At 52.4% G+C, this 19,531-nt stretch overlaps 1 protein-coding gene across 8 annotated transcripts in view; it reads left to right on the forward strand.

Moving 5' to 3' along the window:
* Positions 1-19,531, forward strand: part of TXNRD2 (thioredoxin reductase 2) — a 75,428-nt gene that overhangs the window by 182 nt on the left and 55,715 nt on the right. For 5 of the 8 annotated variants that reach the window (XM_025474831.3, XM_049101873.1, XM_049101875.1 and 2 more), the window contains exons 2-8: positions 2,971-3,039; positions 10,548-10,604; positions 10,955-11,099; positions 11,666-11,740; positions 13,435-13,513; positions 14,017-14,079; positions 18,753-18,823. In XM_025474831.3, coding sequence (XP_025330616.1) covers positions 2,971-3,039; positions 10,548-10,604; positions 10,955-11,099; positions 11,666-11,740; positions 13,435-13,513; positions 14,017-14,079; positions 18,753-18,823 — 559 coding nt within the window. Of the gene's footprint in view, positions 1-205; positions 1,467-2,970; positions 3,040-10,547; positions 10,605-10,954; positions 11,100-11,665; positions 11,741-13,434; positions 13,514-14,016; positions 14,080-18,752; positions 18,824-19,531 lie in introns of those variants that run through there. The other 3 variants (XM_025474834.3, XM_025474835.3, XM_025474833.3) reach the window with 3 other exon arrangements.

Raw genomic sequence — 19,531 nt, forward strand, 5'->3', positions numbered from 1 at the left:
GCGCGGGCGCCGGGGCCGGGCAGTGCCCGCGGGTCCTGCCGGAGCCACCGACGGGCACCCACCGGGCCGGGCCGGGCCCCGCGACAGCAGCCCGCGGCGGAGGTGCCGGCGCCGCAACAGGGCCCCCAGCGCGAGCCGGGGGGGCGCCCGCCTGTAGCGCGGTCCCCGGCACCCTGCGCTCTCGCCCCCGGACCTTGGCCCTGGACAAGGACCCCGCGCCCGGGGGGCACGTGTTGAGGCCCCCGAGCCGGGACGCACGAGGCCTTTTCCCGGAGATGGTGACCGCGGGAGAAGGGCCGCGCCTGGCCCGCAGTGGATGGAGCCGACCGCGGCCACGAAGGCCACGAAGGCCCAGCCGAGTGCTGCCCCGGCGTGGGGAGCCCGGGAAGGGGGCAGAGAGGCGCCCCGAGGGGGGCGTTGCTGACCCCGGGACCTTGGCCGGGGCACCCGGTCTTAGCGTTCTTGCTGCAGGAGTCAGGGGGGCCGTTGGTGAGGATCAATGCAGCTGTGCGGTGGGGCCCTCAGCCCACCTGTCCCAAGGAAAAGATGTAGAGAGGGGAGCTGCCGGCCACATAACCTGGGCCTTGTGGCAGAGCAGAGCGGCCTTGGGGTGCAGCTGGGCAATACCAAAGATCCTGCCCCCACAGTCCTCCGGCAGCCAGGGGAAGGAAGCCCCAGACGAGAGCTTACTCAGCTGCCGTGGTGGGGGACTGGCAGGCCGGGGCACAGGGCCAGCCCCCCGCGAGGAGGCCCAGAGCTCTTCCATCCGAGCCCAGCTTTCCAGGAAGGTACCTGCCCCGTCCCAGCCCTGGGGGTGGCCTACTCAGTAGTATAGCAGAATGACACTATTGCTGGTGTCCCCTGTTCCCTAATACCTGCTACCAGGAAAGAATGCCCAGTGGGGAGGACCAGACAAGGGGATTCCCAAGGTGGCTCCCTGAGGTGACTAGTGTGCCCCTGGACACACAGGAAAGCCTCTGCTTGCCCTCCCAGAGCAGTGCACCATTCACTCAGCCCCACCACACTTGCTGGATGCCAGGCCCCCAGTTCAGAGGGGACCCAAAAATTAAAGGACAGTGGGCTCAGAGTGAAGAGAAGACAGCCCCTTTCGGGACTGAGCCCTGAACGCGCGGTGGGAAAGGAGAGGCCAGAGGGCTGCACCGGGCACTGGAGTGCACAGGTGTGTGCCCAGGTAACCCCTGCAGAGCAGCGCCCACCTCATCTGCCTTGCTGGTGCTTGAGGCAGGGTACTCTTCCCCGTGTTTACCGGATGGTTCGCGCTGCTGGGTATGTGCCGCAGGCGGGGAAAACAAACCCACAAAGATAAGCTCACAGTCCACTTGGCCAGTTGCTCGCCCTGCCTGATAGCAGGCGGAGGGGACGCAGTGTGGAGCTGAGGACACCGGGAGCTAGCGGGGACCCTGCTCGGTCAGCCGAAGGACCGGCAGCAGCACCTGCAATGGAAGGTAGGGGCACTGGCCTGGGCAAAGCTTCTTCACGTCCCTGCTCCCCCACCCCGGGGCAGCTGCAAGGGAGAGGTACTGTGCTCCCGGCAGGTTGTGCTCCTGGGGCCCGGCGGCCGCTCCTCTCCAACCAAGTCTGTCTTCGGTTCTTTGGGCTCATGTCAAAGCCACCAGAATCACTGACAAAGCTGAGGTCTCTTCAGAGCCCTGAGTTGAATTTGGAATTGGGTCCCCTTTGGACTGGCTCTTTGAACCAAGCTGTGGCTCCCTTGGATCCCGTGTTTGCCTGTACACACATCTCAGGTGTCCTCAGATGCTGCCTGCAGGGCAGAAGCTGGGGTGGGCCCAGCCTTGGGGTGGGCGCCGTGGAGCCTCTCCCCGGAGAGGAGCCCCAGATGCAGCTCCTGGGGCGGCTCCCCTAGCCTCGTCACCTGCAAACCAGGGCCTCCTCTAGGCTGGAGTTCCTGTGTCCTGGCAGGGGTACAGGCTCTGGACCCCGGTCTGCACGGCACCTACAGAGCTGAGGTCCCTAGGACACACCCTTGCCGCCAGGAAGGTCCAGGTGGGCACAAAAGCAGATATAGTTGTTTTCACTTCTCAGGCTCCTGTCTGGTGTGGAGGCAGCTCTCTGGCCTTGGGTGGCGGACCCTGATTTGATCACAGGCCTGGGTGCTTTGCCCGGGAGAATGGTCATCTCTAGGCACACTGGCCACAGTCCGCACATGCTCTCCCTCCCTACATACTGATGGTGTTCTAGGATTTCTTCCTTTCCCTACAGGGAGTGGGCCAGTGCTTTGTGCTGGGTATCTTGGGCCTGGGCCCCGGGTCAGAGCTCTGACCAGCTGGCCTCACCTAAGGACACATCTGCCCCTCACCTACCCCCCCTTCCTCACCCCCTCCCCCTTTCTGGCTGTCCCTTGCTTGCCTTTCCTGGCAGCATTGTGCAGAAGAACAAAAGGTAACTGTTCAAATGGAAAGACAGGGACACCTGGATGGCTCAGCAGTTGAGTGTTTGCCTTTGGCCCAGGGCGTGATCCCGGGATGCTGGATCAAGTCCCACATCGGGCTCTGTGCGGAGAGCCTGCTTCTCCCTCTATGTCTCTGCCTCTCTCTCTCTGTGTCTCTCATGAATAAATAAAATATTAAAAAAACAAAAAAAAAAACGGAAAGACAGACTTAGGAAAAGTGTTTTAATCCCATGTCTGGCTTAGAACATTCAGTGAAATTTAAGTTCAGAGTAGTCTCGCCAGTTCAATTACCTTCTTCTTGACCTAACTGTTGCTGCGAAGGTGATTATGCACCCTTGGCCAACCTCCCCTGCAATTGCTTAATTTCGGGATTTGCCTTCTGCCCCGATGTACGATGTTCTATCACTCCGGACCATCACGGGGCGGGGGCTTTGATCCCATCACGGGGGACAGAGCTGCTTGCCCTTTGGAAATCATGTCATCTTGCGGAATTCGTGCCCCAGCTTTAACCTGGCCCTTCCTCTCACCCCTTTCCGCAGCAGGACAGCAGAACTATGATCTTCTGGTGATTGGCGGGGGATCTGGTGGCCTAGCCTGTGCCAAGGAAGGTATGTGTCCTCTGCCCTGCGTCCTGCCAGCATGGCAGGACCTCCAGGTTTTCAGGGCCCCTGGAGAAGGCTGTGTTGTTCTCGAAGCTGGGTGGAGGAGATTTGCCCTGAGTAGCTGTGCACAGCGTGTATTATCTCTGTAGCTGGCCCGCTGGCCTCTAGGGTCCTGCATCCTGCCAGGGTCCCCCCAGGAGCCTTGTCAGTATGCCCTGCTCCCTGCTATTCCCCGGTTGTCTGTGCAGCACTCAGTGGCCAGGATGATACCCCAGGCCTTAGCCTGCCCTCCTGGGCCCCAGCCCCGGGCCTCCTGGGATCTGACATGTCTCCCTGCACCCATGCCCTTGCCCCTGCCCTGGCCACCTTGCTGTTGTGCAGATGCTTCCTAAAGATCTTTCCTGCCTTGTTCCTCCCCCTGGCTGCCTGCCCAGCCTGGCTTCCTCTTTGCCTCCTTGGTTAGCTCCAGGGTTCACTCACCTTCCTTTGGCCTTCCCTGCCAAGATCACCCTACTTGGAATGGCAGCCTCCTCTATGCCTCGTCCCTGTCCCCAGCTCCACTCTTCTCATTCTTAGCCCTGGCACATCCCGCAGAGATCACAGTTTGTTCTGCTGTATGTGTCTTACTCCCTCTCCTCAGCCTGGCACCCAGATGGGCCTGGGCACCCTGGGGTGCTCCGTAAAGATATGTTCAATGAAAGGGTCTGGCCCCAGAGGCATCCAGAGATCTCGTGTTGCAGTTTGCCACTGATCTGGGTGGGGAACAGACCCAGCATATCACTGGGAGCTCTGCACTCTGCTGTGGGAATGCGCGGCGGCCTGCTTGCCCATCTAAATGATAAGGAGGCAGATGTGGGTGAGGGAGGGGGGAAGACAAGAGAGAAATGGGGCCCCAAACAAGAGGGATTAGGCACTCTGACCATGGAATTCTGGCTCTCTGACAACAGATCCTGATTATGTTTTGTTTTTTAATTTTTTTTTCTGTTTCTTTCATTTATTTATTTGGGTGGGGGCGCACAAGTAGGGGTAGTAGCAGGGAGAGGGAGAAGCAGGCTCCCCACTGAGCAGGGAGCCCGATGCGATGTGGGGCTTAATCTCAAAACCCTGAGATCATGTCCTGAGTCAAAGGCAGCAGCTTAACCAATTGAGCCACCCAGGCGCCCCAGATCCTGGGTTTTAGAATCACAGTCGGCATTAAGGAAATTTGCCGTCAAATTTGCCTCCTCTTGTTCTGAGGGGCAGAGGAGGCTGCTGGCCTGTGGTGGAGGGAGGAAGTCTCCCAGCTGATATGGGGGCCCATAGAGGGACACGAGTCCTCATCCCACTGGACCACAGAGCCACCCCAAGAAACAGGGTATGTGGACAAGCCAGCCATCCGGGCAATGGCCATTCTAGCAGAAGAAAGCCCTGGATGTCATGTCTACTCCAGTACCTTATCTCTTAGAGACACATCTCCGTTAACCTGCAACAGTTCCCAGACCTGTCTTTGCCTTTTGTAACGGTGGCATCCTCCCTGTGGGTGATGGTGCTTTTCTACAGCATTATTGAGATATAATTGACATAAAACAAACCATATGTATTTAAAGTGGACAACTTGATACGGCTTGACATACTGACACACCTGTGAAACCAAGTACCACGGTCAAGCTGGCAAATGTATCCATCACCCCAATGTTCACATGCTGGGGCTGCCATCCCAAAGAACCACAGACTGCATGGCTTAAATAGAATTCCCTCACGGTTCTAGAGGCTGCAAGTCTGAGATTAAGGTGCCAGCAGGGTTTTTTTTCTGAGTCCTCTGTCCTTGGTTTGTAGATGGCCATCATTTCCAGTGTCTTCACATGGTCTTTCCTCTGTGTATCTGTGTCCTGATCTCATCTTTTTATATGCACACCAGTCAGATTGGAAGCCAATCAGCCAGACCTACATGGTCTCATTCTAATTTAATCACCTCCATAAAGACCCTGCCTTCAAATAAGGTCACATTCTAGAGTTCTGAGGGTTTGGGCTTCAGCATGAATTTGGAGGGGCATGACTCTGCTCATAACAAACTCCAAAGTTTCCTCAAACCTTCGGAACTCCTTCCTGCTCCCCCCTTCCCTGCCACATCCCCAGATGGCCATGATCTGCTTTCTCTCACTGCAGATTAGTTTGCATTTTCTAAAATTTTGTATAAATGGAATCATGCAAGATGTATTTGGTGGCTTTTTTCATGTAGCCTAATTATTTTGAGATTCATCTATGATGCTGTGTATATCCAGAGTTCATTCCCTTTGATTACTGATCAGTATTCTATTGTACGTCTACACCACATTTTGTTTGTCCATTCATCTGCAGGTGGACATTTGGGTTGTTTGCAGTTTGGGGCTATTATGAACGGTGCTGCTGTGAACATTTGTGTTTGCATCTTTGTGTGGATGTATGTTTTCAGTTTTCCTCCATAAATGCCTAAGCATGGAGCAGCTAGGTCCTGTGGTATAGCTCTTTTTTGTGCATTTTTAAATTTATTTCCACAGTCTTATAGTTTTCAACATACAGCTTTTGTCAGATTTATCCCTGAGTGTTTTCTAATGGCGTTGGGATTAAGTGGTATACCATACTATTCATTCATGTAGCGTGCATGACTCAGTTGTTTTTCAAATACTCACAGAGTTGTACAACCATCACCACATCAGTCGTAGAAATTCTAATCATCACCCCCCAAAACTACTCTGGACCCATTAGCAGCCACTCCTCAGCTCCTCCACCCCTCAGCCCCAGGCAACCACTAATCTGCTTTCTGTTTCTATGGATTTGCCTGTTCTGGACATTTCATACGAATATGTGGTCCTTTGTCTTAGCGTGCTATTTTCAGGGTTCATCCACGCATACGCTAGTACTTTATTCCTTTTAGTGCCTGAATATGTCCATTGCATGGACAGACCACGTTTTGTTATTCATTTGACCATTGATGGACATTTGGTTGTTTCCACTTTTTGGCTGTGGTGCATAATGCTGCTGGGAACATTGTGCACAAGTATTTGTGTGGACATGTCTTCATTTCTCTCGGGTAGCCACCTAGGAGTGGAATTGCTGAGTGTTCAGGTTCACCTTTTGGGGAACTGCCAGACTGTCTTTCAAAGTGGCTGCATCATTTTATATTCCTGCCAGCACTGTTGGAGGGTTCAGATTTTTCCCCATCCTCGCCAGCATTTGTTGTCCTTTTTTTACTACAGTCATTCTGAGTAGGGGTCAAGTGCTATTTCCCTGTGGTTGATGTTTTCCTAATGATTTTTTCTTAAGATTTTATTTATTTATTCATGAGAGACACACACACACACACACACACACACACACAGAGGCAGAGACACAGGCAGAGGGAGAAACAGGCTCCCTGCAGGGAGCCCCATGTGGGACTCGACCAGAACTCCAGGATCATGCCCTGGGCCAAAGGCAGGCACACCAAACCGCTGAGCCACCCAGGAATCCCTATTTTCCTAATGATTAATGAGATGGAGCATCTTTTCATGTGTTTATTGACCATTTGCGTATTGATGAAGAAATGTTTATTCAGAAGCTTTGCCCATTTTTTTTAAAAGATTTTATTCTTTTTTTTAAAAAAAGTATTCATTTTAGAGAAGGAGAGAGAGAGAGAGAGAGAGAGAGAGAGAGCGCGAGCAGGAAGGAGAGGGTCTGAGTGTGGAGCCTGATGTGGGGCTTGATCTCAGGACCCTGAAATCATGACCAGAGCTGAAACCAAGAGTACGATGCTTAACTAACTGGGCCACCTAGGCACACCTGAAGACTATTCTTTTAAGTGATCTCTGCCGCCAGTGTGGAGCTTGAACTCACAGCCCAGCAATCGAGAATCTCATACTCCCCCATTGGAGCCAGCCAGGTGCCCCAGCTTTGCCCATTTTTAGATTGAGTTGTCTTTTTATTACTGGGTTACATGAGTTCATATATATGTGTGTGTGTGTGTATATATATATATATATATATATATATATGAACACTATATATGTATATATGTGTGTGTATGTATATGTGTATATATATATATTCTTATTTAAATATATTCTGGATACTAGACCTTTATCAGATATATGATTTGCAAATATTTTCTTCCATTCTGTGGATTATCTTTTCACTTTCTTTATAATGTTCTTTGCAGCACAGATGTTTTTGATTTTGATGCAAGTCCGGTTTACCTATTGTTTCTTTTGTTGCTATGCTTTTCATGTCTGAGAAACAGTTGTCTGATCCAAACTCAGGAAGATGTAGAAGATGTATGCCCACGTCTTCTCCTAAGACTTTTACAGTTTCAGCCCTGACACTTAGGCCTTTGGTCCATTTTGAGTTCATGTAACAAATATGGTGCAAGGTAGTTGCCTTGGGATTTGCAGAAGACATCTTGACCTTGTCCCCACTTCACACAGAGTAGGAAAACCTTGCTACAGTAGCCTGCTTCCACTTCTAACTTCCCAGCCTTTTTCCCATGTGGCCATACCTTTTACTTTTACATGTTATAAGGCGTATAGCACATTGTTATATTTTGTCTAAACAGTTGTCTTCCAAAAAAGATTAAACTAATGAGAAATAATCTTTCGGATCTGCCTGTGTAGTCACTATTTCCAGTGCTCTTTCTATTGTATAGATCTGAGTTTCCATCTGGCATCATTTTTCTTCTACCCTAAGGATGTTTGTGAACATTTCTTACAATGTGGCTCTAAGAGTAATGAATTCTTTCAGCTTTTGTATGTCTGAAGACATCTTTATCCTGCCTTTATTTTTTAAAGATAATTTCTTGGGGTGGGGAGGCGCCTGGGTGGCTCAGTTGGTTAAGCATCCAACTCTTGATTTTGGCTCAGGTCATGATCTCAGGGTCATGGGATCAAACCCCACATGGGGCTCTGCACTCAGCACGGAGTCAGCTTGGGATTTTCTCTCTCTCTCTCTCTCTCTCTCTTTCTGCCCCTGCTCCTCCCCCTACTCTTGCTCTCTTTCTCTCAAATAGATAAATAAAATCTTAAAAAAAGAAAAAAAGGATTTCTCTTGGTAGATAATTCAAGGTAGGCAGTTGTGTGTTTCTTTTTTTTTGTTTGTTTGTTTGTTTGTTTTTCTGTTTAGTATTTTAGAGATATTGCTGCCCTGGCTTCTCACTGCATTGTTTCTGATGTCATCTGTTGCCATTTTATCTCTTTGCCGTGTGTCTTTTTGTTTCTGGTGGTTTTCAGGATTTTCTCTTTTCATTGGTTTTGAGCAATTTAATGAGGGTATGCTTTGGTGTAGTTTTTTTTTTTTTTTTTAAGATTTTATTTATTTATTCATGAGAGACACAGAGAAAGAGGCAGAGACACAGGCAGAGGGAGAAGCAGGCTCCCTGCCGGGAGAGCCCTATGCGGGACTCGATTCCCAGACCTGGGATCACGCCCTGAGCTGAAGGCAGATGCTCAACCATTGAGCCAACCAGGCGTCCCCACTTTGGTGTAGTTCTTAATTTTCTGCTAGAGTGTGCTGAGTTTCCTGGGTCTGTGTGTTTATTGTTCTCATCAAGTTCTGAGAATTTTCAACCATTATTCTTTACTGTCTTTCCTCTTCTTCACTTTTGGAGACTTTTATCACACATACATTAGGCTGCTCGGAGTTGCCCGTCAGCTCATGGGCGTTCTCTTCATCTTGGAGAGTTTCTAGTCCTGTGTTTCGAAACTCACTAATAAAAGATACTGCAAAGTCTAATCTACCATTCATCCCACCCGATATAATTTTCATCTCTTGGATTGTAATTTCATCTCCACAGATTCAACGTGGGTCCTTTTTTGATCCTCCATGTTGGTTCTCTTTGAACACAGCTACAATACTCATTTTACTTTTTTCCTCCTAATTCTGTGGCGGTTCTTGGGCAGTTTCTCTTTGGCTGATTATTTCTGTCTTGTGGCTTATCTTTCCCTGTTCCTTTTCATGCTTGATCATTTTTTATTGAATTCTAAACACTTTGAACTTTCCCTTGCCGGTCTCTGGATATTTTTAGGTTCTTACGTGCATTTTTGAGCATGTTCTGGGATGTAAGGAAGAGAATTTGATTCTTTTGCATCTTCCACTTAAGATTTGTTCAGTGGCCCAATCATTCTAGTGACTGGGCTCTGACTTTAATACTCACCCAGCAGCCCAGAATTATGTGTTTTCTCCAGTCTGGGTTCTGGAAACAGGCACTATTCTCAGCCCTGTGTGAGCACTGTCTCCTCTAGTCTTTCTGGATGGTTCTTTTCTGGCTTCATTGATCAGTTGTCTGGGGTTCTGTGCAGCTCTCTCCTCTCTGGTCCTCTGTCCCAGGAGCTCTGGCTGCTTCAGTCTCCCCAGGCTCCCAGCTCTCTCCTCAGCCAGGGAGTCCAGTGATCTCTGCCTGGGCCTCCTCACCAGGCCTTCTCGCCGGATCACCTCGTTTATTTCCTATCTTCCAAGAATCACTCTCCTTGGTCTTCTGATGTTCGGTTTCTTGAAAGCATTATTATATGTATTTCCTCTGGATTTTTGGTTGCCTCGAATGTGAGGATAAATCCAGTCCCTGTTGCTCCATCATGCTCAGCTGTGGGAGACAGATGCTGGCAGGTTTGAAGAGTCTCTGTGGCTGGAATTTTTAAAACAAGCACTGCAGTCCCATCGTTGGTCAGTTGAACAAAATGGGTTTTTACATGAAGGCTTCTAAAACTTTGTTCTATTCTTGGTCAATACCATGAACTGAGTGCATTCTGTAGTATGTCAGACACTTGTAGGTCATGATGTTTAAGTTGGGCATGCCCACTGGGACCATCAGGTCCAGAGCCCAGGTTGGCAGTGCAGTTCCCCAGGCAAGCCAAGGGGAAGCCCCATGATTAGCCCTCGCTAATGGTGATGGGGTGAGAACCTGGGGCTCGTGGCCCTGGGAGGAACCTGCTGCCAGCCAGTGGGGGAGGCCAGGAGACTCCAGGCAGGGGATGAGTTTGGAGCCCGGGTCTCCCTGCCTCTTTGGGGGCTGGCTGACCCTGGACCTGCCATTTGACTTCAGAACTTCTGTTTCCTCACCCTGAGAATGAGGCAGTAAATACCCACAAGAGCAGACCTTGAGTAGAAGCTCCCACTGATGTCCGGTGGGGAAGAGTGGAGGCAAGTGAGTCCACAGGGAGGGCTTGGGGAGAGAGCCAGGGGAAGCTCCGAGTCTGGAGCCTCTCCCAGGGAGTGGGTGCTCCTGTGATGCCTCCTTGTATGCTCCAGGTGGGCACTGGGTTCATGCTGAATGTCTGGGCTAGAACCACGTGCGTTAGGAGGCAAGGGAAGGCTGGACCAGGGCTGCTGTGGTTGACGTCCCGCTCTGTGGGGGTCCTGGCTATGTGGTGGGTGGTATGAAGCTGCAGTCCAAAAGAGGCCCGAAGGCTTCCACCTGTGGGCAGCACAGCTGTATGCAGCAGACAGGTGAGGAGAGCTGGCTGCAGAGCTGGTGGGCAGCTCCCTTCTTGACCAAAGCAGCTCCCCACTGCCCACTCCTCTTGTCGTTCCAGCTGCTCAGCTGGGAAAGAAGGTGGCCGTCGTAGACTACGTGGAGCCTTCACCCCGAGGTAGGTAGCCCTGGATGGAAACCATATGTCCTGGGGAAGTGGGAGGATGGGGGCCTGGTTCACCTGGGGTGGGTGCAGTTGCACCGAGAATCACTCACCCACTGCTGGCCAGGGTCTCTGGAGAGTGTCCTCCTTCTCGGGTCAGCTGCCATTACCATAAAGTTCTTTATTCTTATTTAAAGACAATTCTGACGACAGTTATAGAGAGTGAATTCACAGGGCAGGTTCATCCGGAGCGTGTTTGGAGTTACAAACAACAGCTTAAAGGAATCTTACACAACTGTAGAAGAATAGGAGAGCCTTCCAGTCTCCTGAGTAGAAATCTAAACCTGCTTTTCCCAACATGCCAGGTACTAAGTGGGGCCTCGGTGGCACATGCGTGAACGTTGGCTGCATCCCCAAGAAGCTGATGCACCAGGCAGCGCTGCTGGGGAGCATGATTCGAGACGCCCCCCACTATGGCTGGGATGTGGCCCAGCCGGTCCTGCATGACTGGTGAGGAGCCCTGCCCACTCCCAGCGCTTTCCGGCTCCTCATGGGGTGCTTGGGGACTGTTCACAGGAGCATGCTGTCAGACAGGAGCTCTCACCCGGAGGCAACCCCTTCCCCAACATTGATTAAAGTCTGGAGACATTTTTGGTTATCACCACTGGTTAGGGTGGAGGGCTGCTGCATCTACTAGGATGCTGCTAAAGGTCCTAAGACACACAGGACACCTGCAAGAAGGAAGGTCTGGCCCAAAGGCCACTAGTCCGGGTGAGAAACCAGTTTACCTTCCACAGGTGGCACCTGGTCTGCTTTGAGCTGCACACAGGCCCCTCATGGTTCTCAGATGACCCAGACTCAGGGCCAGCTGCTGTGTTCTGACAGCCAAAGGCCCTCGGCCCCAGACCTGGGACAGAGGCAGGGGCCGTGGGGATAGATGTCACATTTTTTCACCTTTAAAACCACCTTGTTTCTTGGTATTTCTACTGACTTGCTATTTGTATCTGCTAGTCTGCTGTGTGACTCTACAGTTCATGCTTCTGTTATGGTTTTTAACATTGCTTGTGTGTTAACAGGAGGACGATGGCAGAAGCCGTGCAGAACCATGTGAAGTCCCTGAACTGGGGGCACCGGGTCCAGCTGCAGGATAGGTACTGAGGCCTCGCCAGGCCCTCCTGGCCCTCTCTGGGGACATTTCCTCTCTTGACAGGCACTTTCTCATCAGAGGTTCAGCAGTGATAAGACGAGAAGTCCCTGCCCGTGGGGTGGGGCGTACACACGAGGAGCAGATGGGGCCTGGAATGGAAGGCTGCCCCGCAGCTGGCACCTGCAGAGCCTGGAGTAGCAGGGAGTGAGAGGCGTGTTGGCAGGACAGCTGGGTCTGCACCAGGCAGGAGGCATGCTCGGGGCTGGGGCCGGAGTGTGGGGGGCACGGAGAGGGCCATCCCCGGGGCCAGCACCTTCTTTGACCCCCTGTCAGGGTCAACCACAGTTAAGTGGAAGGAGCCCAGTGAGCCCCGTGGATGCCCTGGGAAGCCCACACCTCACCTCTCACCTCCAGGCTCCCCCACCTCACCACCCACCTCCTGGCTCTCTGGGCCCCTGGTTTGGCCTGCTGAAGCAAGTGTCCAACATGATCATTCCAGCCTGACACTGCCAGGTCCCATCGTCCTTTGGGGTTCCCCCAGCCCAAACGCCGACACGTCTTCCCACCAAAGGAGCCTCCATGAAGAGCCACCACCAGAAGGAAAGGTGCCCCAAACTGCACGGGGCTCTAGCTAGGCTTTGCTCCTGGCCCTGTGGTTGTGCCCTTTGCTCGTGCAGGTCATGGAGGGGACAGAAGCTCTCATCTGAGCACTATTTGCTTGGCTCCAACGAGTCTTCCTAGGCTGTACAGTAGGCAGCTGTTCTGTGCCCGTGAAACCCAGCACAGCTGAGCCGGGGAAGCTGGCCCACCTGCCCATCCTGGGTGTCCCCAGGGTTCCCCCACTTAGGGAGCTAGGCTGCATCCTGTTATTTTTCCTCTGTGTGGGGGCCCCGTGGTCCCCAGCTCAGTCTGCTGGAAGCATAGGGCTCTGTCCTCCCTGCTGGCCCCAGGCAGCTCCCAGCCAAGTGCCCAGCAGACCCGATCTCCAGTGAGCTCTGGAGGTGCCCACAGAAGGAAGCCAGTGGGGAACTAGTGTCTGTGTCCTCTGGCTGTTGCTGGGCTATGGGGATGAATGAGGACTTCTTATGGCTCAGGCGGCATTTTGAGGCACAGGGCTTGATTGCGGGGCAGAGGTAAAGTCGAGGAGGTGGAGAAGCCTTACCAAAGGCACCAAGAACCCACCACTGCAGAGTGGCCTTCGTTATTAGAAGGTGTGGGTTGTTTCTGCACACCCTGCTCCTGATCGATCATCCTTATATCCTCATCGTACCTGTTTTCCAGCCTTGCTGTCCCCTAGAGGCAAGGAGCTATGTGTCTCTGGTGGGCGCCCTCTCCTATGAGCGGGAAGTTGGTCATTTGGGTGGTGGGGGTAACTGGGTGCATGTGGGGGCTTCTGCTCCCTGCTGGAATGTGCCCAGGTGACAAAGATGCACCCTGGGGAGGCCCAGCCACTCTGTCCTCACACACTGGGGCTGTGCTTGGGCTCCCACGACCATCCTAAGCTGGCTCTGTCCCAGCGGCTCCGGGGACCCTTGGCCCTCCTCCCCCTCCACGTTTTCTGGCACCCCTTGCCCCACCTGAGTGCTGGGCAGGGGGCAGTGGGCCCGAGCTTGCCTTTTAGTGATCTGCTGCTTTGTTTCTGTAGGTGACACTTGGTCTACACAGGAAATATTTGACCAACTTATTTTTATTTTGCAGGAAAGTCACGTACTTTAACGTCAAGGCCAGCTTTGTCAATGAGCACACAGTTTGCGGTGTTGCTAAAGGCGGGAAAGAGGTGAGTGCCCAGTTTCCCCGAGGGGCTCCTCTCGGGTAGTCCTGCCGCCTCCAAGGACTTTGTTCAGCCTTTGTTCAGCCTCGGTGCTGTTCTCAGGAATAAGCACTGCTGGAACTGACCGCAGGTCGGTCTGAGGCTGCTTCTAATTCTTTATGGAGAATGAAATGAATCACTGAGACACACGTTGTGCCAGGCTGCCTGCTGCAGCGGGCAGTCCGACGGGTGATCATGCCCTTGTGGAGTTTTGCAGGGATAAAAGGAGATGAGACACCTGCAGGGGTGCTTGCAGTTAGAATGTCTCCCTGCATCCTCTGCTGGGTCTCCTCCTGGTTCGAGGACCCCTTGACAGGCTCCCAGCCCCGAAGGACCTCTGAACCACTGGCCACAGGTCCTGGCTGCAGGGCAGGAGCTATAATTCGAAAGCCTGGGTCTCTGCTGGGGGCCCTCTGCATGGGTGGCCACAGTGCATTTGGGTGACTACGACTTCCATGGTTTATTCTCAGACTCTGCTTTCGGCTGAGCACATCGTCATTGCTACTGGAGGGCGGCCGAGGTACCCTACCCACGTGAGTGTCCCCTGCACCCAGCCTTCCCTTGCACCCCAGGCATGGCCACGGTCTCCCAGCTCCAGCTTCCCACACTAGTGGCACCCCCACTCTTTCTATTCTTAAGAAAAAGTTGTTTTCTGTATTCACTTCGGTCACTTGCTAATTCTCTCTCAACTCCGCTCTATGGAAGCAGGTCAGCAGGCACCCCCACGTTGCTGAATCCTAAGAGCAATGGTCCCCTTGCTCTTCAGGTGGCTCTGGGACATCCGGCACCTGGTCTCTTTTATCTCTCTTTGCTGGCTCTTCCTTTTCTCCTCAGCCTCAAAGTATTGGAACGTCAAGGACTTAAGCCTCTTCTTTCTGCTCCCATCCCAAATCATGCTCTTAGTTGACTTAAAATTCTCATACCAGAAAATGCGCCCTTTCAAAGGGTACAATTTGTGCCAAAATGACATCCTGTGCCGTTGATGGTCACTGCTGTTCCCTACTCCACAGCCCCTGGTGGCCACTGGTCTGCTTTCCATCTCTGTGGATTTGCCTGTTCTGGACACTTCACCTCAGTGGCTTCCTGCACTCAGAAGGGTGTCAGGATTCATCCACATGGTAGCCTGAGTCAGCGCTTCAATCCTTCTTATGTCTGCATAATGACCCATTGTGTGGCTAGACCATATTTTGTTTGTCTACTTGTCCTTTGATGGACATCCGAGTTGTTTCCACTTTGAGCTGTTGTGAATGACACTGCTGTGAACGCCCATGTACAAGTTTTTCTGTGGCCTCTGGTTTGCACTTCTCTTGGCTCCTTACCTAGGGACAGAGTTGACAGGTCTTAGGGCAACTTGGTTTTTAACCTTTTGAAGAACTAGCAGCCTGTTTTCCAAAACAGCTGTGCCATTTTATGTACATCCCCCCCCCCCAACCCCCGTGCCCAATAATGTGTGAAGGTCATGAGATACTTTCCTGGTTCTTCACGTTTCATAAATTCTTCTGTTGTCGAGAAATGAATATTTCAAATAAAGTAATGTGTTAACTCTGGAAGTCAGAATCTCTCTCCACTGCAGGATTTTGTTTATTGCTGTCATGTGTGAGGTGGTTCTCTGAACTGGTTTTCCAAAGTCTGTGTTCTTTGTCATGGGAGGCCACTGAAGTCTCTGCTCAGCACAGCGGCCTGCTAGTAACTAGACAGAGATTTCCTGAAACACCTGGAGAAATGGCCCAGTCTTTGCGGACGGCTTCTGTAGGCACTTGGGGCATGCTTTCAGCCAGACACAAGAAACTCTGCCTTCGCCCTCACCTGGTGCTGGGCCTCAGGGTCAGCCAGAGGTGAGAGCTCAGGCTGTCTCAGGCCTTTCCTGGGTGTGTGCACAGCCTGGTGCCTCCGCCTGGTCTTTGAGGTCCCCAAGAATATGTGGGAGCTTCCCAAAGCCCCAGCGGACCGGTTATCCCTCGGCTTTTCCTTTTAAGCCCTCGGGTACCCTGTTGTTTGCTTCTGCTGTTGTCTGTTGCCTCGGGCAGCCGTGACATCAGTCACTCACTGGGCAGATCCTCCTCAGAGAGAGGCTTCTGGCCCTGGGCAAGATCAAGCAAGGTTGAAGACAAGCCTTTTTGATTGAGGTCTTCTGAGAAAGCCCCAGCTGTTTCTTGGGGAGGAGCTTTGCAAAGGCTTGGGCTCCGGCTCCAGCTCTGCTCTGTCGGTATGTTATTTTAAGTCACTGCTCATTGTTCGAGGTCGCTGCTGGGCTGAGGGATGGGGCTGGAGTCCATTAAAATGACACAAAACTGGGCAGCCTCAGTTCCCAGCAGTTTAGCACTGCCTTTGGCCCAGGGTGTGATCCTGGAGACCTGGGATCGAGTCCCACGTCGGGCTCTGTGTGTGTGTGTGTGTGTGTGTGTCTGTCGTGAGTAAATTAATAAAATCTTTAAATAAAATAAAAATTAGGTAGATAATAAAAAAAAACTCCACAAAACTCCCTGTTCTTTTTTTAAAATTTTTTATTTAGTTCAATTTGCCAACATATAGCATAACACCCAATGCTCATCCCGCCAAGTGCCCCCCTCAGTGCCCATCACCCAGTCACCCCAACCCCCCACCCACTTCCCCCTCCACTACCCCTTGTTCATTTCCCAAATTTAGGAGTCTCTCATGTTTTGTCACCCTCACTGATATTTTCACTAATTTTCTCTCCCTTTATTCCCCTTCACTAATTTTTATATTCCCCAAATGAATGAGACCATATAATGTTTGTCCTTTTCTGATTTTTTTAAAAGATTATTTATTTATTTATTTATTCATGAGAGACACAGAGACAGAGAGAGAGAGGCAGAGACACAGGCAGAGGGAGAAGCAGGCTCCATGCAGGGAGCCTGATGTGGGACTCGATCCCAGGACTCCAGGATAACGCCCTGGGCTGAAGGCAGGTGCTAAACCCCTGAGCTACCCGGAGATCCCCTGTCCTTTTCCAATTGACCCATTTCATTCAGCTTAATATCCTCCAGGTCCCTCCACATCGAAGCAAATGGTGGGTATTTGTCGTTTCTAATGGCTGAGGAATATTCCATTGTATACATAGACCACATCTTCTTTATCCATTCATCTTTCGATGGACACCGAGGCTCCTTCCACAGTCTGGCTATTGTGGACATTGCTGCTAGAAACATCGGGGTGCAGGTGTCCCGGTGTTTCACTGCACCTGTATCTTTGGGGTAAATCCCCAGCAGTACAATTGCTGGGTCGTAGGGCAGGTCTATTTTTACCTCTTTGAGGAACCTCCACACAGTTTTCCAGAGTGGCTGCACCAGTTCACATTCCCACCAACGGTGTAAGAGGGTTCCCTTTTCTCCGCATCCTCTCCAACATTTGTGGTTTCCTGCCTTGTTAATGTTCCCCATTCTCACTGGTGTGAGGTGGTATCTCATTGTGGTTTTGATTTGTGTTTCCCTGATGGCAAGTGATGCAGAGCATTTTCTCATGTGCTTCTTGGCCATGTCTATGTCTTCCTCTGTGAGATTTCTCTTCATGTCTTTTGCCCATTTCATGATTGGATTGTTTGTTTCTTTGCTGTTGAGTTTAATAAGTTCTTTGGAAAACTCCCTGTTCTTATCAAGTTTCAGCCATTTTTCTTGACTAAATGTTCCCTGTGTTGCCACAAGCCTTTGGGTAATTTCCAAAGTTCTCAAAAAAAGTTGAATCTGACTGTTTTTGCTAATTGTCTGGCTGTTTTAACTCTGAGGGGTGCTCACTCTACTGTTTTTTGCCAGCACCCCTTCCTGGCCCGGTCTCCCGTGAGGGCACTTCTCTGTCCTCACTTCCACGAGGCAGGTGGAGCCAAGCAAGGGGCTCGGCTGAGGCTGCATCCTAGTGGGCCTCCCATGGGCTCTGGGAACCAGGTGGCACAAGCCCTGAGCCTCCAGGTGGGCTGCAGCAAAGTGCACGAGGCCCACAGACTCCCCTGCTTCTGCCTCCTAGTTAGACCGACAGAGCACCGCTGGAGCAGATGGAGGAAGAACAGGGCAGTGGTTCTGTCTCTCCTCTGATGCCTAAACCCCAGGCGTCCACTTTCGGTTCTGTGCTTTCTTTGGAGACGGGGAGCAGAGGGGGCACGGAGGAAGTGCACACCTCCAGGCCTCAGGGGACCACCATGCCTACCTTCTGCTGTCAGGCCCGCAAGAGCAGCCTCCAGAGGGGACAGGTGGCTTGTGCACAGAGGTGGCCCCGGGCAGTTTACATGGCTCTGTAGGGTGGCAGGTGCTAGAGGGAAGGTGGGTGACCATTAGTGACCCCTCCCTGTTAGCCAACCCCGCACCGGTTCTGCATAAAAACCCTGGATGCCACAGTCCACTTCCAGGAGGTGGGTGGTCATCTTGGGCAGACATGTGCCTGCGTGGGTGCTGGGGTGCCCTGCAGAGGTAACAGGCCCGGCCCCACTCTGCTGGACTTGGGCTTGGTGGCTGTCACGACTCCACCTGCCCAGAGAGGAAGGGAGCAGGAGCTGTCTGGCCCAGGGGGAGGCCCAGCGGCTGTCCCGCTCCCCACCTCCTCCCTGGGTGCCTGCCAAGACTCGCTTGTTTTAGTCCTTTTGATTTCCAGACCTTTCGGTTTTCTTTACACAAACCCGAGAAATTCCTGACTTTATTTTTATTGCCAATTGGAATCATAAACTGTTTGCAGTCCGCTTCCTCTCCACCAGCACATCTTACTCTTCGTGCTCTCATGGGCCACTGAGAGGACGCTGGTCCTTCTGTCTCCCCCACCTGCTCAGGCTCTGCTGGGACACAGGGAGTCCTTACAATTCCTTGGCTCCCTGGAGGGCCTTCAGCCTCATGCCCTGGGGCCCAGTCTGCACCTCCACACCCTGCCTCTCTCTGCTCCCCTCCCACCCTCCCCTCAGCCCAGGGTCTGGGTCAAGAGGAAGGCCCTGAAGGGCAAGGAGGAGAAAGCCACTGGCCGTGCCCCGCTCCCCAGCCACCTTGCACAGGTGAGGAGTGCTGGGCGCCTTGCGAAGGAGGTAGACAGCTCACCAAGTCGGCAGTAGCCTGGCCACCTGTCCCTAGCAGCCACGACCTGAAGAACAGTCTGTGGAGCAGGGAAGCATGCCCATGTTGGGGGCAGTTCTGGTTGAGTCATGTCTTTAGGAGGGTCTCTGGGGACAGGCCAAGTGATGCTCTTCTCACATTGACCTTTTTTTTCTGGATAGATCGAAGGCGCCTTGGAATATGGAATTACAAGTGATGACATCTTCTGGCTGAAGGAATCTCCTGGAAAAACGTAAGACCCGATGTATGCCTTCACATTCCCCACTGCAGGCAACACACATTGGTCCTCTGTCCCGAGTGCATTCTTTCCTGCCTACTTGAAGGAAGGGAAGGGAGTGGGACTTGTACCCCTTTGGGCAGCTGTTGGCACAAGGCAACCTGTGACTGTCTTGGAAGTGGTGCCACACGTCTAACAAAAGGGCAGTGGTTTTCAAACATGGGACCCACCGGAGCCCTGGGATGACAGAGTAAGGCCAGGTCCTCGGGGAAAGCCATTGGCCTCTCCGCAGGTCTGGTTTCAGCGTCCTCTTCCTCTGGTTTGAACCTTGAGCTTCTCTGCAATGCCACAAAGCCTCCAGAGCTCTCAGAAACTGACCCCAGGAAATGGGATGTGCAGTGTGTGAGTGGTTTTACGCCCCCTGAGCAGGTGATGATGCACTGAATGCATTTCCTGTGCCCACAGAGCAGGCTGGTGCGGGGTTCCAGGTCCAGCCAGGCCCTGTGAGTGGCGTCCAGGGGACTTCATGCTCGCAGGGGCCCGAAAGGCCACCAGAGGGCAGCAGAGGCTTGGCCATCAGCAGGTGTTCAGGGAGCCTGGGGACTTGTGTTTGAGAAAATACAGGTGGAAAAGTGTGCCAGGGCAGATGGCTGTGTGTGCACCAGTGTACGTGCGGGGGAGTGTGTGTGGTCGGGCACGCGTGAGCTCTCCCCATCACTGTTT

The sequence above is a fragment of the Canis lupus genome, chromosome 26 (genome assembly GCF_003254725.2).
Source record: "Canis lupus dingo isolate Sandy chromosome 26, ASM325472v2, whole genome shotgun sequence".
Taxonomy (NCBI): Eukaryota; Metazoa; Chordata; class Mammalia; order Carnivora; family Canidae; genus Canis; species Canis lupus.